The sequence below is a fragment of the Cryptococcus neoformans genome, chromosome 1, assembly GCF_000091045.1.
Source record: "Cryptococcus neoformans var. neoformans JEC21 chromosome 1, complete sequence".
Taxonomy (NCBI): domain Eukaryota; kingdom Fungi; phylum Basidiomycota; class Tremellomycetes; order Tremellales; family Cryptococcaceae; genus Cryptococcus; species Cryptococcus deneoformans.
The window spans coordinates 1,177,868-1,202,811 of record NC_006670.1 but is presented as its reverse complement, the minus strand read 5'-3'; the positions used below and the strand labels follow the sequence as shown (position 1 = coordinate 1,202,811).

The 24,944-nt window shown below is 47.4% G+C and overlaps 10 protein-coding genes and 2 non-coding genes across 13 annotated transcripts; 7 read left to right on the top strand and 5 right to left on the bottom strand.

Moving 5' to 3' along the window:
• Positions 1-13: 13 nt before the first annotated feature.
• CNA04480 (sterol metabolism-related protein, putative) lies at positions 14-1,409 on the top strand. Its single transcript, XM_024656273.1, has 5 exons — positions 14-102; positions 150-213; positions 275-700; positions 750-843; positions 890-1,409. Exons 1-5 carry the CDS (start codon positions 33-35, stop codon positions 1,094-1,096), a joined length of 861 nt encoding a protein of 286 aa, XP_024511925.1. The 5' UTR covers positions 14-32; the 3' UTR covers positions 1,097-1,409.
• On the bottom strand, positions 1,027-1,984 carry CNA04470 (conserved hypothetical protein). Its single transcript, XM_566810.2, has 4 exons — positions 1,863-1,984; positions 1,680-1,807; positions 1,449-1,622; positions 1,027-1,404 (listed from the first exon to the last, which is right to left on the bottom strand). Exons 1-4 carry the CDS (start codon positions 1,918-1,920, stop codon positions 1,162-1,164), a joined length of 603 nt encoding a protein of 200 aa, XP_566810.1. The 5' UTR covers positions 1,921-1,984; the 3' UTR covers positions 1,027-1,161.
• A 187-nt stretch (positions 1,985-2,171) lies between these two features.
• On the top strand, positions 2,172-2,822 carry CNA04460 (expressed protein). The gene is made up of 3 exons (XM_566806.2): positions 2,172-2,309; positions 2,445-2,620; positions 2,683-2,822. The coding sequence occupies exons 1-3, from the start codon at positions 2,279-2,281 to the stop codon at positions 2,713-2,715; spliced, it is 240 nt and encodes a 79-aa protein (XP_566806.1). The 5' UTR covers positions 2,172-2,278; the 3' UTR covers positions 2,716-2,822.
• Positions 2,823-3,291: 469 nt separating this feature from the next.
• On the top strand, positions 3,292-3,392 carry CNA04450. The gene has a single exon. It is a non-coding gene; the product is annotated as a tRNA-Leu (tRNA).
• A 1,718-nt stretch (positions 3,393-5,110) lies between these two features.
• On the top strand, positions 5,111-5,211 carry CNA04440. Its single transcript has one exon. It is a non-coding gene; the product is annotated as a tRNA-Leu (tRNA).
• Positions 5,212-5,489: 278 nt separating this feature from the next.
• On the bottom strand, positions 5,490-10,364 carry CNA04430 (U2 snRNA binding protein, putative). Its single transcript, XM_566804.2, has 20 exons — positions 10,153-10,364; positions 10,084-10,106; positions 9,969-10,023; positions 9,789-9,903; positions 9,607-9,669; positions 9,545-9,553; positions 9,370-9,484; positions 9,226-9,318; positions 9,081-9,174; positions 8,826-9,028; positions 8,593-8,771; positions 8,190-8,548; positions 7,651-8,141; positions 7,223-7,599; positions 6,883-7,171; positions 6,628-6,834; positions 6,445-6,570; positions 6,039-6,397; positions 5,860-5,989; positions 5,490-5,805 (listed from the first exon to the last, which is right to left on the bottom strand). The coding sequence occupies exons 1-20, from the start codon at positions 10,301-10,303 to the stop codon at positions 5,590-5,592; spliced, it is 3,654 nt and encodes a 1,217-aa protein (XP_566804.1). The 5' UTR covers positions 10,304-10,364; the 3' UTR covers positions 5,490-5,589.
• Positions 10,365-11,372: 1,008 nt separating this feature from the next.
• On the bottom strand, positions 11,373-12,259 carry CNA04425 (hexose transport-related protein, putative). The gene is made up of 4 exons (XM_024656087.1): positions 12,026-12,259; positions 11,856-11,946; positions 11,693-11,789; positions 11,373-11,622 (listed from the first exon to the last, which is right to left on the bottom strand). Exons 1-4 carry the CDS (start codon positions 12,172-12,174, stop codon positions 11,498-11,500), a joined length of 462 nt encoding a protein of 153 aa, XP_024514159.1. The 5' UTR covers positions 12,175-12,259; the 3' UTR covers positions 11,373-11,497.
• A 1,283-nt stretch (positions 12,260-13,542) lies between these two features.
• Positions 13,543-16,029, bottom strand: CNA04420 (oxidoreductase, putative). The gene is made up of 8 exons (XM_566802.2): positions 15,636-16,029; positions 14,865-15,550; positions 14,647-14,811; positions 14,275-14,597; positions 14,049-14,215; positions 13,873-13,994; positions 13,744-13,822; positions 13,543-13,687 (listed from the first exon to the last, which is right to left on the bottom strand). The coding sequence occupies exons 1-8, from the start codon at positions 15,928-15,930 to the stop codon at positions 13,677-13,679; spliced, it is 1,848 nt and encodes a 615-aa protein (XP_566802.1). The 5' UTR covers positions 15,931-16,029; the 3' UTR covers positions 13,543-13,676.
• Positions 16,030-16,778: 749 nt separating this feature from the next.
• Positions 16,779-19,134, top strand: CNA04410 (endoplasmic reticulum protein, putative). The gene is made up of 11 exons (XM_024656272.1): positions 16,779-16,994; positions 17,058-17,276; positions 17,331-17,449; positions 17,501-17,624; positions 17,682-17,741; positions 17,793-18,170; positions 18,215-18,352; positions 18,401-18,569; positions 18,620-18,694; positions 18,743-19,059; positions 19,116-19,134. The coding sequence occupies exons 1-10, from the start codon at positions 16,868-16,870 to the stop codon at positions 19,005-19,007; spliced, it is 1,674 nt and encodes a 557-aa protein (XP_024511922.1). The 5' UTR covers positions 16,779-16,867; the 3' UTR covers positions 19,008-19,059; positions 19,116-19,134.
• Positions 19,135-19,327: 193 nt separating this feature from the next.
• Positions 19,328-21,117, top strand: CNA04400 (conserved hypothetical protein). Its single transcript, XM_567168.2, has 2 exons — positions 19,328-20,189; positions 20,244-21,117. Exons 1-2 carry the CDS (start codon positions 19,370-19,372, stop codon positions 20,726-20,728), a joined length of 1,305 nt encoding a protein of 434 aa, XP_567168.1. The 5' UTR covers positions 19,328-19,369; the 3' UTR covers positions 20,729-21,117.
• Positions 21,118-21,575: 458 nt separating this feature from the next.
• On the top strand, positions 21,576-22,953 carry CNA04390 (expressed protein). The gene is made up of 4 exons (XM_566798.2): positions 21,576-22,193; positions 22,246-22,643; positions 22,698-22,839; positions 22,894-22,953. Exons 1-4 carry the CDS (start codon positions 21,665-21,667, stop codon positions 22,899-22,901), a joined length of 1,077 nt encoding a protein of 358 aa, XP_566798.1. The 5' UTR covers positions 21,576-21,664; the 3' UTR covers positions 22,902-22,953.
• CNA04380 (expressed protein) lies at positions 22,944-24,932 on the bottom strand. 2 transcript variants are annotated; one of them, XM_024656271.1, is made up of 4 exons: positions 24,725-24,932; positions 24,560-24,672; positions 24,246-24,358; positions 22,944-24,189 (listed from the first exon to the last, which is right to left on the bottom strand). In XM_024656271.1, exons 3-4 carry the CDS (start codon positions 24,347-24,349, stop codon positions 23,007-23,009), a joined length of 1,287 nt encoding a protein of 428 aa, XP_024511920.1. In that variant the 5' UTR covers positions 24,350-24,358; positions 24,560-24,672; positions 24,725-24,932; the 3' UTR covers positions 22,944-23,006. The 2 variants fall into 2 exon arrangements, with proteins under 2 accessions (XP_024511920.1, XP_566796.1); XM_566796.2 differs by having other exon boundaries at positions 24,560-24,599; positions 24,857-24,932.
• Between the last annotated feature and the right edge of the window lie 12 nt (positions 24,933-24,944).

Here is a 24,944-nt window from a genome sequence, read left to right as displayed (position 1 = left end):
GACCATTTACCGCTTCACGTCACACCGCCAGCATGTCCACCACGCCCACCATGCCGAGCACCGAAGACGTCTACTCCAATGATCAGGACTGGTATCCAGGCAGTACGCACTCTCTTCCCCCGCCGACCCCATCTGACGACAGCTCCCAGTCCGTCAGCGCTCAAAACCAGGCAAAGCTCCCCACGAAGCAATATACGATAAGACACAGGACATGTAAGCCCCACTTTCGCCCTCCTTCTCATCCTCTTCTAACAGTGACACGTATGGCCTGAAGCAATGGTACCCTCGTTACGGATAAGCCTGCGAATCGAGCAATGCTAGCCAATCAACGACGGCAGAAAGAACATGATGCGAAAGTTCAAGCAAAGCGGGAAAGACGAGCTGCTCAAATGGGCCAACAGTCAAAGTCAAGTCTCTGGACCTTCCTACCCATTCTGCTCTTCCTCCCTCTCCTGTCTTCATTCCTTACTCAATCGTACACCTTTAATCTGTCTCCGTACGTCCTCCCTCACCTACGGAATTTTTGGGCCGAAACGCCTCTTAATATATGGCGACGGGAGATGAAGGAGTTCACCCCTCTTCAACTAGCCATGTTCGATGGCTCTCCTGATAGGCCAGTCTATTTGGCGATCGATGGCATTGTCTACGATGTGTCTGCCAATAGGAGGATCTATGGGAAGGGCGGCAGCTACAATATGATGTGAGTGTTGGCTTTCATTGGGCAGTTGCTCTCCTGTTGATTCGACAAGGGCCGGTCGTGATGCCTCGAGAGCATTCATCACAGGGTGTTTTGAAACCCATCTTACTCATGACATTCGAGGCTTGTCCAAAGAAGAATTAGCCGTAAGTCAAATACAATACTTTCAAAATCGCTTCTGACGCATCGTAGTCCCTTGAACACTGGAAATCGTTCTTCGCCAAGAGTGACAAGTACTTTAAAGTCGGCACCGTTCTCAACCCACCTATCGATACCGAAAGCCCTATACCGCCATCCTGCCGCGAGGACGAATCAGCATCGGGTGCGGACATCCATGCCCCTGGAGAGGCAGCAGCGAAGAAAGGCAAGATTAAGCCTGGACCGGTGCACGGGCAATAGACCATAGTGGATTCTAAACATGTACTGTACATAGCATCTGTTTTACTGGTATCATTGGTAAAGAATCAACCCCTTCTTCCAGGTGGAGGAGGTGGGAGAGAGAAGAGCCCACCGCCGCCACCGCCACCAGAACTTGGGGTTTGACTGGGTGAAGGCTTCTTCCCTTCTCTACCTGGAATCTTGATGGTGAACGTTTGCCCATCCTTGAGAGAGTAGTCCTTAGGGGGAGCGGTTGGCTGTGGAGGTTCGGATGGATTTGAAGCGGAAGAGATATTTTGGGAGCGTTTTGTGACTGATTGCAATGCTACCTATACTATTGTCAGTTATGAAAAGGTTTGGCTGTATTACTTACTTGGAAATCAAATGATTCTCCTCTTTCGGCAAAGCCCATCCCAATATATGCTCTCTTCCCGCCCTCGCCTTCTACTCTGAGCACAAAGTACCTTGAAGAATCTAGTACGGGCTCGACCTGATTCCAAGGGCTGACATAGTTTACTTGGGCAAAGAGCTCGCCAGTGTTGGGATCCTACGTCCCCGTCGTCATCTTTGGCACGCCATGACAAAGTCATCTCGCTTGACATACCTCTAATCGGATTTCGCTCCGAGATCCAACATCAAGCACCCTCATCCGTCCCTTCCATAGGAACGACTCGACGTTCCATTCCGCAGCTTTATACCCAGCTGTGGTCGTTCGCGGGGGGATCTGGTAGACTGTCTGTATTTCAGCCTCTGGTTACTTTGAGCACAAGTAGACAAGCGTACTTACCCATGACCTCTCGAGCTACGAAAAGGACGGCTTCTATCTCGTCTGTCAAGGAGTCCATGATGTTCTATTTTTGCGAATACTGTTAATTTCGGATACCTATGGCTGTCTGATCGCAACGTCTGCTATCCACGATAATCAAGTCCACAATTAATCCATCCTCCACGACGAGCGACGCGCGGGGGAGTCGGATTCCGCCGACGATTTGAGTGTGTGCTCAATTAACGTCCGGCGCGATAAAAAGGACAAAATAGAACATGATGATGATGATGGCCGAAGGTTGCTTCAATTCCTATGACGTCGTCTGCCTTCGGATCAGTTCCCGCGACAAATCCACCACCACGCATGGCCGACAAATTATCTATAAAGCCTATTGACTGAACAACAATTTGATATCTTTCTACAAACACTTTTTCAACATGTCAGGAAACAACGATAATAGCGAGAAAAGTGAGTCCGAACGAACGCTCTATAGTACCATCTTCAACAACGACCCATTCGCCGCCGCTGGCCGGATCTCGTCGGCTCGATCGATCCTCCCGTCAAAACATTGCCACTGACAAATGTCCCTTGCGTCTCTTTTAGCATTCAACATCCTTCCCCACCCAGCCAAGACTAACAACCCTGCCGACTTGACTGGTGAACCCGCGGAACACGGTGGTCTCCAAAGCGCGTCCGCCAACGCCTACAATGCCAAGCCACCTTATATTCCCAGTAAAGAGATTGCTGAGGGTTTGGAGAAGCCCAAGACCCGTGAGGAGGTGAGTTTCTTAATTTAGTAACGATCTTGGCCTTAATACTTTGCTAATCATCACATGAACAGTTAAGGGCCGAAGCGCAGCAATTGAACTCATAATCTGCGATTGCCTCCAAAGGTACGGAAGATATGATGAAGAAGATTGTAGACTAGTCCGCTGTCGTGGAATGTGCAATACCGTTGTGATACAATTGTCCCTGCTGTCACTCTCCGAAGCTCGAAACACCTGTTTAGGATTAAAATTCCTGTGACGAAGGAAATATGCTCACCTTTCTTCGTTCCATAATAATAGGAGGGATTCCCCTGTGAATATTTTGTGGATGTGCGTCTCGCGGGCTTTCGCAATTGCGGACATGGAGACCACGTGCATACAACTCTTCCTCTCAACCATCTTATGTCCCTCTCCTTTCTTCTCTGCGCTTTCACTTCCACAAATTCCCACCAATAATACGGACCTTTAAACCGTTTTCCAATATTTTCCTTTTTTTGCATCACCGGCTATAGTAACTACCGACACCATGCGTTGATATCGTCCTACTTTTCTCGAGTATCCTTTTCTTTGCTACATGCGACCTCATCCTTTCTGCGTAACGATCAAGTTTCATACGATAGGAAGTGGACTTTGTTGTCGTTGTTGATGACGAGATAGATTATTATTGAAGCTAACATTTTAATGGCGAGATGTGTGAGTGGTCTAAACAGCTGTCTTAAGGTGTTGTTCAACACTGAAAGCCCGGCAGTCCTCCGGGGCGTGGGTTCGAATCCCACTCTCGTCAATATTTTTGTTCTTTTTCCTTTTTAGCTGGTCTACCTGTTTTCATGTGTTTAGATCTGAGCGGATTATCTGTTGGACGTACTCATTATTCTTGGCGCGAACCAAGTTCAGTTCAAGACCTAATTGCTTCACCAACATGGAAGCCGGTCAGCAGCGGCAAACAACGCGAGGGCGCGTCAGTGTACGAATAAAATGGCCCAACCGACATATGCTCCTCCACATCGCCAATTATATCCAGGCAATAGGGCCAGTTTGGGTATCGTGGCAGTTTACAATGGGTCGCTACTGCGGTGATCTTAGCTTCCATTTGGCGAACCTTCGTTATCCCTGCTTTACCCTCTCGCCTAGATCCACGATACCCTTCCTGCCAATATCGTCGACAAGAAGGTCATTGGCATATTAGCCACTCAGCGTGGCCTTTCGTCTCTCGGCAGTCTTCGAGCCATGGGGTCAATGGAGGGCATTATTTGAAACGGTTTAATATTCAATCGTCTTGCAGTCTTTGTACGAAAAAAACATGTCCTTCGAAAGCCTCATGTTCCTAATAAGGAGCTCATGTTATGTGCTGCTGTGAATTCACACCACTGCATCAGACAATAGCTTCCATAATCTGGCATGTAAAGACGGCATAGTCGCTTCTACTGTCCTGGAGCAGCCCCTATCCAAATTTCTGTTGTAATGCTAGTTCGTTGCATAAGAAGGAAGGAAGATCAAGGAAACAGACGTACAAAGAATAGAACTATTACCACGTCCCTTCGCATCCCTGATCTCTCCTTCCTGCTGCCACCACACCTCCACCTAGGCACCCCGCTCACACGTCCTCGCTAATTACAACAATTTCAGGATCATCTCGCACTTCCAACAATCAATAGCGCTCACCTTTCCGCGATGGGTCCGCCGATCCTTCAGACAAATCTCCTTCCCGTTCTTGGTAAAATACTCCTCGAGATAATTTTCTACCTTCTGTCTGCACCGTCAGTATTTTAAATCGTGATGAGAGACGTGCTAGAAGGTTACGTCGATGGCAGACAGGGCAATAGGAGTGGAGGGAATAGAAGGTGGGTGTACGGATGTGGAGACTGGTAGAAATGAAAGAATGAAAGAATTGCCGAACGATAACTGTGGTACCGGTGGTGGCAAGGTATTGTAGATAGCTACTTGCATTCGAAGAACACTAGCAGCTTGCAACAGCATAAACTTATTCTTCTCGTCATCTTCCATTCCTTCGAGCAGTCCCTTTCGCTGATTTTCCTATGTCTTCTTGTATCTTGCATGCATGTCATAAATGTCTTGCACACTATGTCATAAATGGACCTTCCCCTTCCGTCTCCTGGCTCTCAGGGAGTCGTTGGAATATCTTGTTGACAGCTTTATCGGCTGCTTCGTTGGCCGCTGCTGCTCTTGCGAACAGGAACAATGACATAATAATGTGACAGTAATCCCCCAGCCCTCCATATCGGGCAAGAAGGATGGTGGGAGAGCTCTCCCTCTGATCCCAATCGGGAGGTTATGCGTATTTGGCCATGTGATGGGGACGTATTTATTCCTGGAAGGCATTGTTGTCTAGTGATTGTCGTAAAATATCGTGGAATTTCAGACGCTTGAAAGTATGCGAATAAGAATCATATCTGATAAACAGTCAAAGACGAAATTAGTTTACTTTTCTAAATTGCTTTTGATACAATGAGTAAAAGCAAACTTCCTAAATGAATATCTGATGGCGAGATGTGTGAGTGGTCTAAACAGCTGTCTTAAGGTGTTGTACAACACTGAAAGCCCGGCAGTCCTCCGGGGCGTGGGTTCGAATCCCACTCTCGTCAATATTTTTTGTTCTTTTTTCTTTTAGCTGGTTACTTATTTTCTCCACTTATCGTTTTTCTATGTCCGTGCAACTGACCATGCTGCATATTCACAAAGCTGAATAACATGTCTGACAAGTGCACGTAAGGTAAAAGTCATTCAAGTAAATTAAGAAAAGAGAAAAAGAACAATCTTTTGAGCAAAAGGACAAAAAACGATGAACCATCACATCCACGGGTTCTCTCCTCACTATTGGCATTTTTACAAGGGAGGCCGATGGAGATATTCGTTGCCGTGAGCCGGGGTCCATTAGAAATCCATGCTTATCAATACCATAAAATGTATATTCATCTTGATTCTACCATAACACCTACAGCAAATACTTTCCATATATCCCTTTAGAATGCGCTGCTCGTCCTCATTTGCTCAAGCTTCTTCAAAACATCACCCACGCTCCTATCCAAATCTAAAGCGATCGCTTGTTGCTTAGGATACGGCAAGAGACTAAAGCTCTCACACAGGTCCCCATCAACAACACCTTTGATGGGAACGTAGTAACCCCTGTAAGCAATGTGGTCTCGGCCTACAAGAGAAATGTCTTGTGTTCGCATGTGCTATCGTACATCAGTCAGCAATGATGCAAACAACACTTTGACAGGTTAGCTTACCATTTCCAGAGTGGACATGAATTCGATATCATCCGAAGACACAAAGGGAACAAGGGCACCCACAGCGCCTGAGATGGTGGTATAAACCAACACATCTCGTCCACCAGCTACCAGTGGGATTTTTGTTATACTACAACATAAATTAGCTCATGAATTACATAGTGTAAAGTCATACTCACGAAGTGACGACACTTCCAATATTATAATGCCCTATCATCTCTGTCTTATGTGCCGCACCCATCAAGAAGCTCTTCTCGTGCAAGATTGTAGCACCCGTAGGGTCGTCATCCACCTTCTCTGATATACTAGGGTCCAGTCTATTGATGAAGATATTTCCGAATTTGTCCCCACATGCAACGGTCTCATAATCAACGCTCGTGACACAAGTGATCCAGCGAGGTTGGGAATCGTCGGCGAAAATGAGGAGCTGTCGGGTGGGAATGGAGCGATAAACACAGTAGAAAGTTGATTCTTGCATGTCACCGACGATTATTCGGGCTCCTTGGACGTTGATGGTAACAACAGCCGTGGGGAATCCCTGCCAGATATCAGTTGTCGTCCGCTGGAGTAGGATCGTAATCTTACATTGTTTTCGCATTTTCTCAGCAACGCCTTTTTACCCATTTCATACAATCTCAGAGACTTGCCGATACCTGCCAATAGGAAGCCTTGAAAGCCAGCCAAGCAAAGCGGTATGTCATCGGTCTTGGTCTAGAGAAAGGCAAAGGGATCAGCCATGACTATGCTATGCAGCCTGATTCCACTGACCTTGTGCAAAAACTCAAGGATTCTGCCTTGTTCCTTAATCGCATATACTCTCAAATATCCCTCTTTACATCCTTTGGGCTGCAACGTCGTCTTTACACCAGTACCAACCACGAGGAACGGCTCGCCGCCACCACGTTCAAAATAGGCAATAGCAATCGAAAATGCAGCTTCATCTTCGTCGAGGTCAAGAGTCATAATGGTTTCGTTCTAACAACATTTTATCAGTATAGTTCATAAGCCATCAAAAATACTTACAGCAAGGGGATCCAAAACTCGTACACAAGACGCCCAGTGACCAGCAGGGGCTCTAGGCCGGCCAAACTCATTGGCGGGGAGGTCTAACAATAAGGTATCAACCCTTCTACCTTCCGACTCCTTCTGCTTGACAATCCTTTCAATGGCACTCTTTGAGTATGTTCGGTGATCCGCTTCGATCATGTAAAAGACAGAATTAAAGGGATGGCTAATGAACTTGCGAGGTGTATACGTCAAGGCGGTGGAGTCTTGCTTGAGCTTTTCACCTAGCTTGGGGATGTTGAAAATTCTGTACTACATGTCAACCTCGACTTTAAGTGACTCAAACTGAAGAACGTACCTCAAGGTATTACCCGAGATACCGATTAATCCATCAGGACACATAGCCGCTGAGAGTGACCAAGCGTATTCCAAAGTATCGTAGATAAGTGGCTGGGTCTGTAGCATATCTTGATACGTGTAGAGCAACCAAGTTCTGCTGGAGAACGCCATGACACTAGGCTGGCCCTGAACATTCGCACGGACAAGTTTGGGCGGCTTGGCACCGAGAAATCGAAGTCGAGTGTCAGAGAGAGATCCGTCAACAGGGTCGACAACGGTACGAAGGAGAACGCCGTTCATGAGACCAATGTTCAAAAACATAGTAGCACGGTTCTTGTCAATACTGGTGTCAAAGATCTCCGCGAGACAGATCGAAGTGGGCGGAGCAGTGAGGGCCTGAATATAAAACGTTCAGTCATGTCTATGAGATGATCTGACTAGACCTACCTGAAGACTCAAAGTATCTAGAGTGCTATCGGGTTCCAAAGAGATGATGGACACTGTTTGATTGTCGCAACCAACGGCTAAGAATGATGTCCTTCTCCTCCCCTCAGGCACCTCAGCAATAGTCACGCAAGTGGCATTACCGGGCAACGCCTTTTTCTCTTGGTACTCGCTCAAGCTTCCTTCAGGGTCAAGCTCAAAGTAAACTAACTCGGCCGTACTCAACGCAATGACGACCTGCCGCCGGTTGGTGGTAGCAGCAACAATGGTTTGTCCGGGAGGAGCGGGCCATTCATCTACTCGATCGGCGGCTCGGATGTGTCGAAGACCGTACGGGTGAACTTGTAGAAGACCGGCGTTACCGAGTTGCTGAACAGCAAGAGTAGGGCCTGAAGAAAGGAACCCAGTGTCGTTGACTTCTTCAATCGTTTCACCGATAGAAAGAACTAAAGTACCGTTGGGGAATGACAGGACTATATAGGAATCGTACTCATCTGGACTGATGTCAGTATGTCATGACTACTTTTTGTAGGCCAATTTACCATCTTCTGTCAATTTCAATGTCCAGACATTGGTAGGCACACCGGGCAATGGAGAGCTAACCATCTCCGCAACATCCAATCCGTGCTTCAACGTTCTAAAAGTACTTCTGGCACCACGTCCACAAGCTGCGTATATTTGGGGAGTGTCAGAACTGGCACCGAGAAGGTTGACGACATGAGCATCGGTTATGGGGTCCAGAGAAGGAACAGTATCAACAAGGAGAAGATTACGAAGAGGTTGCGGGTCAAAGAAGGCAAAGGGAAGTGGTCCATCAATGTTACCATTCTCTGGATAATCGGTAGATGACCACTCTTGCTCGCCATCATCTTCCGCAAGACTTTGGAATTGGTACAAATTCCTGCGGCATCGTCAGGATAACTGGATAGACTCGGGCGTACTTACTGGTCACTGAACTCGCTGGCCACGTAGATGTAACCTCTCTTCAAGATACAAAGACTGTTTGCCACAGGGACAGTGTCAAAGTACTTGATCTTGAGTGCAACAACGTCTTCACCGTTGTGTTCAATCCAAACCTTGTACAGGTCACCATCTTCAGACTGGAGCAAGAAGAAAAAGGCACCCTATTCTTTGTTAGTCCCAGTTTTTGTTTCCATTTAGGCTTCAAAGAAGTATACCTTTATTTTGTGCATGACCGCTGAAACGATGATTAAACCTCGACTCTTGTCACCTCTTTGCACAAGAGGGTTTCGCCGTCTGGGAATAGGTATTCTGTGGGCCTCCACATCCATGTGCTTCCAGATGATGTGGTCCTCTGTGCAGACAAGAACACCTGAAGGGCCTTCAAATCTGTCAGAGTTGGCGTTTTGGCCGCCGGGAACTTTGAGGGCTGTCAGCAACGACAATGCTCAGCCAAACAGGTATGGTCTCACCTTGCACCAGGAGATTTGCCCGTCTGTCTGTGGGTTCACTCCATTTTCGCACAACGTGGTTCAATCCAAGATCCAACTCGTAGAACGTCAAGTGCTATGCGTATAGATTTAGTACTACCTTGGACAACTTCTAATTTTAACTTACCTTCTGAGTGTTTTCATACGCCTCTCCGGTAGAGTCTTGATCCGATTCAGAGTAGTCAGTTTCTAACGCAGCATACAAAGGGTTGTCATATCCCTAGATAATTTTAGCTTTTTCGAGCTTTCGCATACCCCGACCAAAACCCACCTGGTCAACGCCGACTATGTGGGTTACGAGAGTATGATTCTTATGGGCCTCAAGAGGAGAAGATGGATAGAGCTTTCCCTCGGTATTTCTGTTCAACACATACACCAGCTTTGTCCTAACAGCAATTGCGCTGTTAATGGCAATTTTTCTCCATCAAATTTGTCTCTACACTTACTTTTCCAAGCTAGAAAAAGGAGTTAGCCGTGTAAAAACGACATAAAGTGAAACGAAACTCACGATCCAACAAGACAACTTCTACCTTTGGGGTCAACGGCCAAGAATTGGCCAGGGACGATACGCCTAAATATTCCAACTTAGCATCCTTCTCTCTGGCCTACTCGCAGATATTTTCTCCATTTCCATTCGTCCCCAACACATTTCGATTTCCTCCAGACCTGTACAATTCATGCCTCACTCACCTGCTACCACTCTTCCCAAAAACCTCCTGATACAGGCTCTCAAAATGTGGTGTGGGCGAGATGACAAACTCGAGGATTGATAGTCTGCCGGAGTCCGATGTCGCCAAGATGTAGTCTAATTTACGCCAAGATAGTTAGCATGAATCCGTACGTCTATTAGAGCCTCATAAAGCAGCTTACCTTTTGTCATACCGGCTAATCTGAATCCTGCAATATTTCTAATCGTTCCAAACGCCTGTAACATCATCAGTCGTTAGCATAACTTCTCACAGCCGTCCAGATTTCCAAGCCATACCTCTGTAGAGACAATAGTATCCACTACATGCACATCAGCTTGGCCATGGGCGTGAGATTATCTGCTTACACTGCCCGGTCGTGGCGTTCAACTTGAAAATCTCCAACTTCGTGCCTCCTCTGACGCACAGGATCTCCTGGCTCTTTGACCCGGAAAAGCTGCCTACGACAGCCGTGGAGACATTTGTCGGGGAAGAGAGGGTGAGGTTGAGGAGGTGCATTGGGGAGGTTGTGAGGAATATGAAGAACGTGAAGAATGTTTACAAGTGTATTACAATGTATAGCGATGAAGAGCCGCCCGCCCGCGGGAGAATGGTGGAGGTGGATTATTTATACCCATCTTTTTGTCATTTTATTCAATCTCCTCGACCTGATGTTATCTGCAGTGTAATTGCACATGGATTTCCATCTTTGCATTATTTTTACGACACCTTGTACTTCCTAGTTGCATTAATCCACATCTTCCGCGCACCATTAGCCCTTCTATGCGTGACCGTTCCTGCTACGAGCAGTTCTGCGCCGACCATGAAGTGACCCCTGTCCGGATAATCGGAACCTGTTAGCCATATCGATCAAGCAGGATACATATGTGAGACAAGCCCTATAGCCACGATAATCAGACCATCGGGAATTGCAGCTACAAATACAGCAAAGCATAAGGCACCTGCGTAGAAGCAAACAACGGTAAGTACATGAGGAATCTGGCATGAGGTCGAAAAACGGTCCAAGTGTGAAGCAAGACGCGCCGACAACGGCTCACTCCTTTGCTCTGGACCAAAGATGTGAGCCATAACCAGGGCCCACTATGACATCAGAGCGAGCCTCACTCTGATGCGACTCCCGATTGAACCCATTTTAGAGGAGTAGAAGAGTGTACTCCTGTCAGATGAGTGCGGCACGTGCCGACTCTGGCGAACCGAGTGCGTTTGTATGGTACTCCCACTCTGCTGAAAACTCCCGATTGGCCTGAATGGTCATGGTTTGTTTTTGTCACTTTATTCCGTCGGAAGGGACTGCGTCTGTGGTCATTTTCCCTCTCGAGGCAGATCATCTGTTTTAAGTACGCGGATAATTATCCAGAGTACAGAGTTCAGCGGACAACTCAATTCTGCAGCCGTGTTATCGACTTTATAGACGGAGCGCGCAGACTGAGAACGGCCGATACTGATGGCGCTCGCCAGCATATATTTCCTCTCTCCCCCAGACAGCGACAAGGAATTAGCCAGTGATTCGGCGATATCAATCGCAACAAGATGTGCATGACCTTTTTGGTATCATGCTGTCAGTTCTGGGAAGTATGTGCTACCTAGTTACACTATAACACCGATAATGAACGGTCGATCTTTTTGTTTAACATTCAAACTAAGGGTACAACAACAAAATCGAGTAACTGCTTTTGGGGCTGACAAACTCATCTATGCCACAGCAGGTCGATTAATGAGAGAAACTGGAAGTCGTTGGGGTGGTGACCCAAGGGCATTCGAGATCAACGGTGTAAAAGCCTTTAGAACATGCAAAGCTCTCCTAGAGCAATCAATACCTGTGCGTAATACCATCAATTTCAGACTGTTAACTCATTTATGGCGGTCATTATCCCTCGCACAACTCACTATCTGTGCCTCTGGTCGGCCCATATCGCATGGGCCTCCTCGAAGCTCTCTCCATCTCATAGAATACCACTGGATGACCTGTCGTTCTCTCGATGACCTAAGACAATATCTCCCGTTAACACTTCAGGTCATGGCAACCGATGCCTAGATACCTTTCGCTTACAATGTTCTGCCCGAGAATGAACGCTGCTTCATTAACCCCATGAAATATTGTACTTCGCTCAACCACGTTCTCAACCCCATCGACCCTTGTACTAGTGCCAATGGTTCTAGTAGTCTGCTCAACCATCTCATCAGTTCTTCTGTTTATATTTTACCGAAACCTCCACAAACCTGTTTAAAACGTCTAGATATGCCTCTGCAGATACTGGAACTCTCTTTAACTTTGACAGCTCCATCCGTGCGGTCGCTAGTGACATAGTCGCCATTTTGACCTGTGATACCGAGAAATGCCCCAAAGGCTGGGGAGAAGAAAACATCATCTTGGTATGTAGTTGTGAAAGAGGAGCGGTGACTGGAAGCTAGAACTCCTCAATTATATAATGGAATATATTTGGCTGTAAGGGCTGCCGAACAGCGAACTGGTTAGAGGCCTTGAGCTTCTGTCTTGATTCTCCGTCTGAAAAGCTCCACTTCACAACAAATGAGCTCAAAATGGTTGGGAATAATTTGGATATGCCTCGTGGCAGAGGAAATCACTCTTTTTATTTTGTTGTAGGCTTCAAGCCTCCTTGTCTTTGGAAATCAATTTTGAGCCTCCGCTTTGCGGGTTTTTAATATGGTATTGGAAGGCGAATTTTTGGGTGGTTGATGAATTATAACTAGAAGGTCGAGCTTACGAGCTCACCCTTTATCAGCTGCACATCATCACCACGGAGTGAGTCATATGAAAGGTAGATCATTCCCATTATCAACTGAATACCAAGTGTGCTAGTTGCTTTATCCTCATCTGCCTCACACCCTTTCCGTCCCTCCTTAACTCCTCTTTGCAGCCCCTGACAGGATCCCTTCTATCACAACGCTTAGAGCTGCGTGTCAATTATTTTCCCTATTGGCCTCGTGGCCGTCAAATGCGTCGAATTTGGATATACAACAAAGGATAGAGTTTGTCGCAAAAGTTCCTTTATCAAAGGTCCTCGTAGCTGGATTGGCGCGCTTCATTGATCAGTGGCGATGAGTTGAACAGCAAAAAGGATCTTCCGGCGGGTGGAACGATTGTCGAGTTATGTATGGGCAGACGGAAGCGGGATCAACACAGCACACAAACACAGATGTACCGACCGGTTTCCGATCGCTGCGCACCGTTGGTATCCAACAAAACGGTGGTTAATTAGACTACGTAGGAAGCAAGATTACGAGTAATGAACATCTTCTCATTTCATTATCCTGCGTCCTGCCCATCAAGAGGTGAATTTGCTGTACGATACAACCACGTTTGCTTGAACAGCAAACCGAAGAGGCGATGTTCAGAACGTCCAGGTACGGCGTGCTGGATGATCTTCGACGGCTTCTTATGTTATATAATTGTCGCATAGTTGGAGGTAGAAACTCGAATTTTGAAAGTCGAATGTCGATATCGGCAAATAATTATAATATATTATACTGAGCGTATGAAAAAAGCCTTGGAACATTCATCTGCTGGAAGAGTACGGGATCAAGATACAAGATAAGCGATCAGCGGATCCTGTCAATTACTTTATTATTGCCAGTCTTGATGAAAGGGAATATTGCCTTAGCAGTCATTGATCCGAGATGATGCCGAATTTCTACGGGTCCTTACAATGGTTCTATTTATCAGCCAAAGGCCGCTGATTTACGCGTCCTCTCGAAGTGCAACAATAGATAATGGCCAGGTTTGGGCTACATATAATCGGATCCTTCTCTTCTGTTAGATTTGATACCTTCTGTCACTTGCATGCCCCTATCAAATTGATGCTGTACACAATACAATAATGAGTTGAATCCGAAACCAATGAGTGATTAATTATGTGATAGCTGAAAACGATGTCAGCAGGGGAATTCCTTCATCCAGAAATGAACAGTCGACCTACAGTACTTGGGACCGCCACCGCCTTCGGGAACATCCCAGCTGATGTCTTGTGTAGGAGTCTTAATAGAACATGTCTTACACTGGACGTCTACGTCAGTTTCGTTTCAGACATCGTATAAGGAGTACTCACGTGTATACAGTTTTGTGAGTTGATCACGAACTTCTTGCCATCCGCGTCTACTTCGCTACCTTCTGCATCCGCATACTCGTAAACTGCCGCGGGGCAGACCCTGCCCAAAAGACCAGCGTAATCTACAATGGCCGGTTACCCTTCCCCTTCATATATATGTTCAGTTTTGTGCTTACCCTCAACATTGATCTTGGTGTGCGAAGCCCTAGCACCCTCAACCTTAGGTAACCTCAGATGCACGGGTTGATTCTCAGCGTGGTTGGTACCCGTCAAAGAAACAGAGGTAAGGATGTCAAAAGAGAGCTTGCCATCAGGCTGAGGATAATCGATAGGCTTCTCTTCACTTCAGTCGTCCGTTAGCAATTATCAATCTTACTAATGTAACAGGATGGGCAGATTTACCTGGCCTTCTTGGTCGCTTCATAGTCCTCTACAGAGTTCCTAAATGTCCAAGGCACGCGTCCCTTCAAGATCAAACTATCCAAGCCAGAGTAGGCCATACCACCCCAAAGGCCGAGGGGGTTGTGGAAAGACGGCCTGAGATTCCTGACCTCCTTGAGTTCGGACCAGATCCAAGAGTTCTCGATGGCGGTGGCGTAATTAGACAAGTCCGCGGGATTAGTGTCAAGGGAAACTTCTTCGCTAGACTCGGTAGAGGTGATAGCAGCAAAAGCTGATTCGGCGGCGAGCATACCCGACTTCATGGCGTTATGAGTACCTTTGATCTACAAGTCCATTAGCCCATAAACTTGACAGAAGGGATTAATTACTGACCTTGGGGACATTGAGGAAACCAGCAGAACATCCGATCAAAGCACCACCAGGGAAGTGCAATTTCGGTATGGACTGGAAGCCTCCTTCATTCAGAGCTCGGGCACCGTAGGCGATACATTGACCATCTTTGAGGATGTTGGCAAAGAAAGGGTGGTGCTTCATTCGCTAATGCCGTTATCAGTCTTTACACTCAATTTAGAGCGAGAATGATCACTCACTTGGAACTCCTTATAAGGAGAAAGGTAGGGATTTTGGTAGTCAAGGCCAACAACCAGACCTATGCTGACCATGTTATCCTCCATGTGGTACATCCAACTACCACCATAAGTCTTGTAATCTAAAGGCCATCCAAGAGTATGAACGATTTTTCCAGGCTCATAAACTTCGTCCTTGACCTTCCACACTTCCTTGATGCCCAGGCCGTAGGTTTGTGGGTCTTTACCTTCTCGAAGATTGAATTTTTTCTGCAATTCCTTGGACAACGAACCGTGGGCACCTTCGGCAATGAGAGTTACCTTGGCATGGAACTCCATACCAGGCTCGTAATTATCCTTGGGGTTTCCATCCTTATCTAATCCGACATCACCGGTAATGACACCCTTGATGCCCTTGCCGTCCTCTGTGTACAAGACCTTGGCACCAGCAAATCCAGGATATACCTCAACACCAAGTGCCTCAGCTTGCTCCCCCAACCAAGCAGTGAATCGAGAAAGTGACACAATGTAATTGCCTTTGTTGTTCATTTGAGGAGGATGGGGCAGAGGGAAGGATGAGTTGGAGGTCAAGAATCGCATAGAGTCGGAAAGGGCAGGTTGGTTGAGGGGCGCTCCCAATTCTTTCCAATCGGGTATAAGTTCATTGAGGGCTCTAGGTTCAATCACTGCACCAGAAAGGATATGGGCCCCTGTACGATAGAAAGAGATAAGTCAATGTTCGGCTAAACTATCTAAAAAGTATACACCGCAGGTCATGTGATATGAGCGACTTACCAACTTCACCACCTTTCTCAAGAACGACGACTCTGAGCTCATCGCCACCTCGTTCTTGCTCAAGCTGCTTCAGTCTAATAGCAGCACTAAGGCCAGCAGGGCCACCGCCAACGATGCAGACATCCACTTCATCCTGTGCCCGTTCAACGCTCTCCGGGTCGAATTTGGCTTCAGACGCGAAGGTCCGTATTCGAAGAGCTGTAGGCCGGCGAAGTAGAGCTCCTGAGGAGCTGCGAGAGGCAGCTGTGAGGGTGCGGGACGTTGCTAAACGTGATATGGGGGTTATTATGGCCATTGAGGACGAGATATTGTAGAAATGTGGATTGTAAACCAAGGTGACTCGAAGAAAAGAGTCTTGGCTGCTATTTTGAAGGATGAGTGAAAAAGGGGCTTTGATTGGACGCCGGCGCTGCTGACTACTGAATTCCCGATGACTCGAGGTTTATAACATCGGGTGTCATAGATACACTTCAGCTTTGCCGAACACCTCATTTTACACTATCACTTTATGCATACGCGCTTCTCAACTACGCTTCTTTCCAGCCCTAGCTTCTTTCAAGACCATAAGAGCCCGCATTCAATGCATGCAGAACTGCAAAAACGCCCCCTAAGCCAGCGGCCTCTTACTATTGTTATCCGCGCTTTTCCGAAAAGCGGACATGGCCCCCCTCAAAATAATCGATTATTATTTTCGGTGAGAAGAAGAGGACATATTTTAATAAATAGCAAATAGCAGCATTTCTTCCTTTTCGCCGCCAATGCAAACAAAAACAAGCTGAATGAGGCCCCACAGTAGCTTGGGGACGATAAGATAGACACTTTTTCTTTCTCATACTTAACAGTCGTACAGCGCGGCCACTCTCTGAATTCTATCATCATATCGCTTGGTTGTCCTTGATAGACGGAGAATTGTGGGCTCTCGGCTGAGCGCCCGAAATTCTTGCTATAAACGTCCGCTATAAGATAAAAAGCGTTCTTGTTTTTTTTTTAAATTTGTCTTGTTTGTAATTAAAGTTGGGCCTGGTGGGCTTATCTGGTCCTCACTCTTCTACTGGAAGCGGCTTTGTCCGCAATAGTTTTCGTGACGTCGGCATATGTGGTTCGATGACACGTCTCTGCTCTGAATTCCATCTAGTACACGAAGCAAAGAAACCAGGCGGTGCGAGTCCTCAAAACGGCCCGCAAAAGTCGAATTACTCCAAGTGGGCAAGCAGTAAACCAGGCGATTCAACATGAAGGACTCGGCCATATTAATTTCCTTGCTTTTCTCTCTTTTGCTGTTTACTCCTGTGACATTTGCAGCTCAGGAAGAGCAAAAGGTAGTCGTCCCATCTCAGATCCAAGGATTAAACCCTTCGCGTAAGTTCATGCGCGCTTCCAATCTATGACTCTTATTTTGAATGCTGAACTACTCGTTCAAAGTATATGACAAGTACGAGCCTACCAAATCCGGCCTTTTCCACTGCCTTGATAGCTCGAAGTCTATCCCCTTTTCGGCCATCAATGACGACTATTGTGACTGCCCAGATGGTTCAGATGAACCAGGAACTGCAGCCTGCAGCAACGGTCTGTTCTGGTGCAAGAATGAGGGACACATCCCTGGCTCGGTAAGAAAGAGTAGAGTCAATGATGGTTTATGTGGTAAGTAACACTGTTCATTGCCAAGGAGCTCAAGATGTAGCTGATATTATACAGAGCCCGAATGTTGCGATGGCTCAGACGAATGGGCCACCGGGGCTTGCCCAAATAACTGCGAAGCTATTGGTAAGGAATGGAGGGCCGCCAAAGAGGCTTCTGAAAAAATCAGAAAAACAGTAAGTGATTTTCTGTGTTCAATATTCCTTCAAAATTGACAGCGGTTACAGGGTGCTAAAGTCCGAGGAACATACATCAAATGGGCTCAAGGTGAAAAGAAAAGACTGGAAGAAGACCTTGCAAGGAAGAGGCAGGAGCTTGTAACCAAAGAGCAAGAGGTTGCCAAGGCAAAGGGTAAATTTCGTTAGATGGTCTACTGCTAGTTGAATTGAAGGTGCTGATCTACGTTAGCGATTCTCGACAAGACCGAGGCTCGCAGCCAGGAGGATCTTGAACGAAAGAAACAATCACGTACGCCAAATTTCACCAATATATTTCTCAGATACCAATGACTCTCTGTAGCTGTATATATATCCCTCCTGTCACATCGCCTCGCTCTCGCCCGCCTTCGATCGAAGACAAGCAGTCTTGAGGCCGAAATCGAATCTCTCCATTCACTCCTTCGTGAAATGGCTAAGGGATACAATCCGAACTACCAAGATATGGCCGTTAAGGCTGCCGTTGTGGGATACGAGGAATTAACTGGGATCAAGTACCGAGAGGGAGAGAGTGAAGGGGAGATGGAGGTGAAAAAAGAGCAGAACGAAGAGGATGATAAGGAGGAAGAAATCACTGAGGAAGAGCTCGAGGAACTGGAAAAGGAGGACTTGGAGGCTTTGCTGCTTTCCGATACAACAGATGAAAACGAAGAGGATGAGGAAGATGATGGGACTAGCCTCTGTGAGTTCCGAAGCATCGCATAAGCTCGTGCTGACTTATTATAGTGTGGAAACTTGACGAGTACATTCCTGACTCTCTTTATGGCTCTTGGGAACATGTAAGAGATGTCGCCATCGACTGGATGATTCGTTTCGGTCTCGCTGGTCGATCCAAGGCTAAAACATCCAGCGGAGACGGCCCGCGTAAGTGCTTGTGGCAGGTTAAGGACGTAGAGCTAATTATTCCGGCAGAGGCTGCCGCTGCAAGGGAGAAACACAGGCTGCTCAACAATGAGCTTGTCAAGTTAAATGGCGCTATCCGTAACACCGAGGATACTCTTAAGAACATGGAATTCCACTACGGCCCGGAGGGTGAATGGAAGAAGCTTGATGGAACCTGTGTTGACAAAGTTGTGGGAGAGTGAGTAAAGGCTGTTGATTGATCATGCTGTGCTCATGAGGTTGTACCAGCTATACCTACGAACTCTGCTTCTTCGGAAAGGCTACTCAAAAAAGTAACAAGGACAAGTCTTCCAATAATCTTGGGTATGTGAAGTTTCCTAGGGTAATGACTGCAACTAAAGCCACAGGTAGATCGTTCAACCAATGGAACACTGCTGCAGAACAAGGCTCTTTTGGCTACTACTCTCAACAACTGTACAAAAACGGAGCCAAGTGCTGGAACGGTCCTAATCGAAGTGTCACCGTTGATCTCTCTTGCGGTACCTCCAACGCCCTTATTTCGGTTTCTGAACCCGAAAAATGCGAGTATAGATTCAAGATCACCAGTCCTGCTCTCTGCTGGCCGGACGTACCAGATAGCCCAGCAGACGATGTGAAAGTCAAAGAAGAACTCTAAGATACATAAAAGACTGTGGGCGGGATGGGATGGACGACGATCTGTCTTATAGGTATGCATATGAATGAACACTGCAAGCAGCGCGGGTGTGCGTTAATGACTACTAAGGCTCTTGAGACCATTGTATGCACATTCGTTGCACAGAGCAGTGTCTATAGCAAGATATGCGATTCGCCACATGCGTGGGAATGGAAGGACGTGATTGGCTGATTGGGGCAAGTGGGTTTCCGCGTGATTGCCATGCGGATTTGACCCTTCTCGCGTGGTTTACACGATGTACGCACGGTTGTTTTCTTTCGTCTCGTCAATCTGTACGACTCACTGTTTGGTTCCTCCACTTCCCCTGTCCCCCTCCCCCCACCATGTCCCCCCTCCATACATCCACTCTCACCCACCCTTCATCTCCTTCTTCAAACAGCGGCACCGAAGTCGTCCTTACGCCCACTACTATGGCAGAGGAAAGACACACCAACTCGGATGTGCATATAGAGCAAGCAGCTGAAGAGTCTGCCCAAGTCGTCGCAGAGAGGGCCCCTAAGAAAGCTAAGACCTCAGACTCCGGCTCTTTTGGCCAAGAGAATGACATCGACTTTGCTGGCATTACCAACCAGCGACTTACCGTCTTCCCAATGTTCACCGGAGCGTGGAACGAAGCCACGGAAAGTAACTCTACCAGCCCTATCCCTACGCATCCTGCCAACGCTATGCAGTCTCCTAATCACCAGCAATCCCAGCAACAGAATGGGCTTGATCCTCTTCTCGCTCTCAGATCGCCGTCCGCTACTCATTCGACACCACAAGTCAACGTCGACGTTGGCCTCACTCCCGAACTGAGATTTCCTGACGAGACCCTTGCTTCTGCTACGGCCGACGTCTCACAAGAAACTTCACAAGGAGACCATGCTCCTATCCAGGTTGATGAATCCTCGCAACAACAGTCTGCCTCAGGTATGTTGACTGTACCGTCATCGCACACAGGCCCAAGTAGTACGTCAGAGTCGGGCCAGGCTTCAAAGAAGGAGAACAATGCCGCATTCTCACGTTCCCCGGAACTGCGAGTTTCTCACAAGCTTGCAGAGAGGAAGAGGAGAAAAGAGATGAAGGATCTGTTCGATGAACTTCGGGATGAGTTGCCCGCTGATCGGGGAATGAAAGCTAGTAAATGGGAGATCTTGACCAAGGGTAAGCACACATCGATTTGCGATTGGAGCCTACTGGAGCCTAATCTGGATATAGCTATTGAACATATCAAGCACACCAAGTCTCAACAAGTCGAAATGCACCGAGAAATTGAGCATCTCCGACGTGAACTTGAGATTGCCCGAGCAGGAAATGCACATTACCATCCCCATGCCTACCCCACGTATAGCATTCCGTACCCTCCGGGACCTTTCGCTGCTCATCCTCACCACGCGCAAGCACAACCTCCTACTTCCGGTACTACATCGCAAGCCCAGACCCCCCAACCTCAAACTCAGACAGTCGCCCAACCTCAGCTGCAGAGCCAAATGACTCAACAACCACAGCAGGTGCAGCAACAACCCCAAAGTCAGCCCCAGCAACAGATCCAGCCTGCTGCGCATGTTCAGACAGTATCTCAGGTTCAGCAACAACAGTCTCAGCCGTCCCAGCAGCAATCGCAGACTTCAGGGCTCCAGACTCCAACTCAAGAGGTGCAGCAGCAGCCACTGTCCGCGCAGGGTACACCAGCTCCGGTCTGAGGGCACTGTTCGTTAGGATAGTCCGCGGACTTTGCCCGTTAGGAACGTTGAGAAAGACAAGGAATAATTTCAACTGCTATTATATAGAGGCGTGCATATTAGAACAGTAGTGTTCTTTTTTGCTTTGTTTCGGTTTTTTTTTTCTGGCTTTCGCGTTCTTCTCAAAAGCCTTCAATCTTGCGAATCACTAATTCTGGTGTATGTTATCTCAGTACTCGGACTCTCCTTCTTTTTTATGTATATTATACAGAAGCCGGTACCTAATTTTTCTTCGAAATTTCTTCCACTATGATTATCTTGCAAGACATCCCATCATCTGGCAAATCTATTATCAAATGGGCCAGATTGAACTGCCTATCCACACATAGTCTCCTCGTTCGTGAATATGCAACCCGGACACTATGCCAATTCTACCTGTATCTTAAGTTTTCTGTATGCAAGCAACAGGAGCAGTAGTATTAGTAGTAGAAGGCAGCAGGGAGCGGCCACTTCGCCGTTTGCTTGCTTGTTGCTATTATCTTCCTTGGTTGTTTTTTTGGTTGTTGTCATGTATACCATGATCAAGATCAAACTGGATACGCTCGTCGGCAGCGGTTGAAATTAGTGATTCCAGAAAGTGCCTGGCAGTGGAAACAATTGCTGGCTCCTTCTCTAAATATAAAGGGTTTACCCAATTCACTACTGCAGATAACCAATTCACTACGTACTAACTGCAGATAACGCACTTTGAATGCACCTAAAACGTTGCTGAAAGACGAGTGTCCCGATCTACGCACGCAACCAAAAGCTCCCACTTCCGTGGCCGTCATCGATTTCAGTTCAAGTTCCATCAATCGACTCTTCGTTGTTCATTTCAATCTTTCAAAAGCTGAGACTCTTCTTTTTTCTACTATCGTCTATCTTCTATCGAACGCAGACATAATCGTATCAAGGAAAATGCTGCTCGCGAATTATGGCTCCGACTCTGGCTCAGACTCAGAGTCTGAAGCTCCTGTCGCTCCGCCACCCAAACCAGCCCCCATATCTGCTGCTTCTTCATCTTCAAAAGTCCCACAGCCTAAGAAGAAGAAGCCGGTAAAGATTACTTTGGATTTACCCAAAGCAAGCGATGGTTCCGAAGACGAAAAGAACGTCGGGAATAATGTTGAAATGGGCGAAGATGAAAGAGAAACGAAAAGGGCAAAGTTACCCAAAGGTGGAAAGGGTACATCTTCTTTACTGGGCATGCTCCCCCCTCCTAAGCGCAAGTTGCCTCAGTCATCAACTTTGGCTACTAAGGGAACAGGTTTGACTGTAAATAAAGCCATGGCTCGACCACAACTACCTGCTCCACCGAGAGTTATCGATGAAGATAGCGACGATGAAGACAGTGTCCCTAAAGTGCGCGATATGTTACCTGCGTCCCTCGCTCGTAAACAGCAAAAGATGGAAAGTAAGGAAGAGGTTATTGACGTGTTCGGACTGAGTAAGCTGCGTCTTTTACATGACAAAAGGGCAATATTGATTCTTGAAACAAGAAACGGCCTCAGCACCGCTGGCCAAACCGACGATCGCCACTCCTTCACTCAAGCCGCCATCCATTTCCTCTGCGCCCGTCGCGCCTGACTTTGTCCCCCCCGAACCTACAGCCAACGACCCATATCCGGGGTATTATCAGCTCCCTTCCGGAGAATGGCGGGCATACGATCCTGATTACTATCATTCCTTCTTCCATTCATCTGCTCCAGTGTCGGACAAACAAGATGCTGATGATGGACGGGTGGGCAGACATTGGGATGCTTTCGAGAAGGGGCAGTTCCAAGGCCAAGTGTTGGATATCGATGCGAACAAGGATTTGGCAGAGGCCCGAGCAGAAGAAGAAAGGAGAGCATTGATGAAGAAGCCGAAGCTTCCCGGGGAAGAGTTTGTCTATCAGGTAAAAGCTGGTCGATAGCGAGTGTTTTTTTACCGAGCGCTGATGTTTGTACAGCCAAAGGGCCAAGTCAAGGGCCTTGCCTCCCAACGACACCAGCTTACGTCGCTGCTCAATACGGCTTACTCTCAGCGGGAGGAGTTGGAAGAGAGAATCGCAGCAAACAAGAAAGGCATGCGTGCCGCAGGTACCAAATATGGTAAGTGGACCTTCCAAAGGGTTACAGTAATGTGTCACTAAAACGCACGTCTAGGATTTTAACATACTCATTGATACCAACACAACAATGTATGCATTATTTTTGTACAATTCACATTCTCTGCTTGATACAGTTGGCGATTGTCGTCAAGATATTTGTTTATACAACTACGGTTTTGATTCCCTTTCCAACTCCCATCCAGCTCGCTCCTTGATCGTTCTCCAAACCCTCTTTCTGACCCTCGCTACATCAGCCACTCGATCTCTCGCCTCTTCCAAGCGTTCTCGGTACTCATTGCAGTCCGCCAGCAGCTCCGAAATCCTCTCCCACGCATCGTCCACAGCACGGCATTGATTCTTGAGGTCAAGATTGTACTTGACAGTTTGAGGATGAAGCGAGTGGCCTTGAGGATAGGCGTAGCCAGGATGGGAAGCACTCGGGACCGCGTGAAGTGTAATGCCTGATGGGCAAGTGAACAGGCGTTGGAGAGGAGTGGGGATGGGTTCCGGCTCCGCGATGGAATCAAGAGAAGGTGCAGCAGCTCCGGGAGGAGTAGCGCTATACGTCAGAGTAGGAACAGGTACAGACTGCGCCTGGCCCGGCTGAGAGAGGAGCTCTTGGGTTACCCGCCAAAGGTTATCGGTGTCGGAGATATGAGGAAGAGGAGGAATAAGGTGAGGGTAGGACTGACTAAGATTGTCATTTCCGTTGGCTGTTGATGAAGGCACAGCGTCCCTGTCAGCCTGGGCTCTGGGTTTGGCCACTGGAACGTCACGTTCCAGTACCCTCACAACGTCCCTTAATCTCCCAAGGGCCTGTAATAGGGGCTTTTCTCCTTCTAACAACTCTCCTGCTGTCCGTTGCAGTCCTTGTTCCATGTTGTCGTTGCCCAACGAGTGTCTCATAGCGGGATTCAACAACAAGTCAGTGTAGGTCTGTGGAAGGGCGAGAAGACTGGCGAGTTTGGCGGTCGACATAGGGGGTGAGGGACTCCGAAGATGGGGTAAAATGTACTCTTTTTCCTCTTCCCTCTTCCTCTTCTTCTCGCGACGTCTCTCCTCTGCACCAGATATATTTGCGGGGATATCGGCATTAACTTCAGCGGCAGCGGGGGGCATGAACTGCTCTAAACAAAGCTTAAGGCGCTTGCGGGCGTGTTGATTAGTCTTTGCGACCTCGAATGAGGGGCCCCACGGGTATATTTTACCTCGTCGCATGAACTGGGCGCCTGAAACAAGTTTATTACCAGAGTTAGACATCATGCTCGGAGGCGGAGGGGAAGCGGAACGGGAAGATGAAGGAGAGCTAGGAGGATCATAGTAAGAGGGCTTGTCCATGGAGGCAAGTGATCTGCAGCACGTGCGTCAACTACGCTATGCATGGCTGTATATAGGTTCTTTACATACTCTATCTCTAGCTTTGTGGGCTGCTTTCCACCTCGTAATCCACCCGAATGCGTCGCAAGCGAGCCATATCGAGCGGTCCCATGGTGCGACGGCTGAGGAGGCATCGTGGATGGCTATCAGATTCAGTGTCAGCAATGCCGAAGTCACGATAGTTGAACACGGTGCAAGAGCAATCCAGAAGAAGCCGTCATACAGAATTGGAAAACGTTGTAGTCATTCCCAATGGGTCCTACATATGCTTGTCATGATTTTTTTGTAGAATCATAGGCAAGGAAAGATCCGAAACACCGATATAAACCAATTGGAAGACTTACTGTTAAATTGGCGGGGACGTCAAGTCAAGTCAAAAGTATGCTACCAACGCTGTCGAGTCAGTATCGTCCAATAATACAACGTCTATGAAGTAGAATATGAAAAGGGCATCATACTACAGAAAAGTTTAGCTACGTTCATCTCCCACCATGTAGTAAGACACTCACAATTTGGGTATAGATAGATTTAGTCGTCTCCCGCTCCGTAAAGCGTAACTCCGAGTAGCGATTCTTGTTCATAATCATTTGCCCGGCGTTCTTGCACGACTGGATAATGAGGCAAAAAGGAAAATAACTCACAATATGTATTATATTGCACTACGCGGTAAAGAGGTCATCAAAGGCTGAGAAGATACAGACGAGAAAGAGAAAACGAGAAATGAACGAC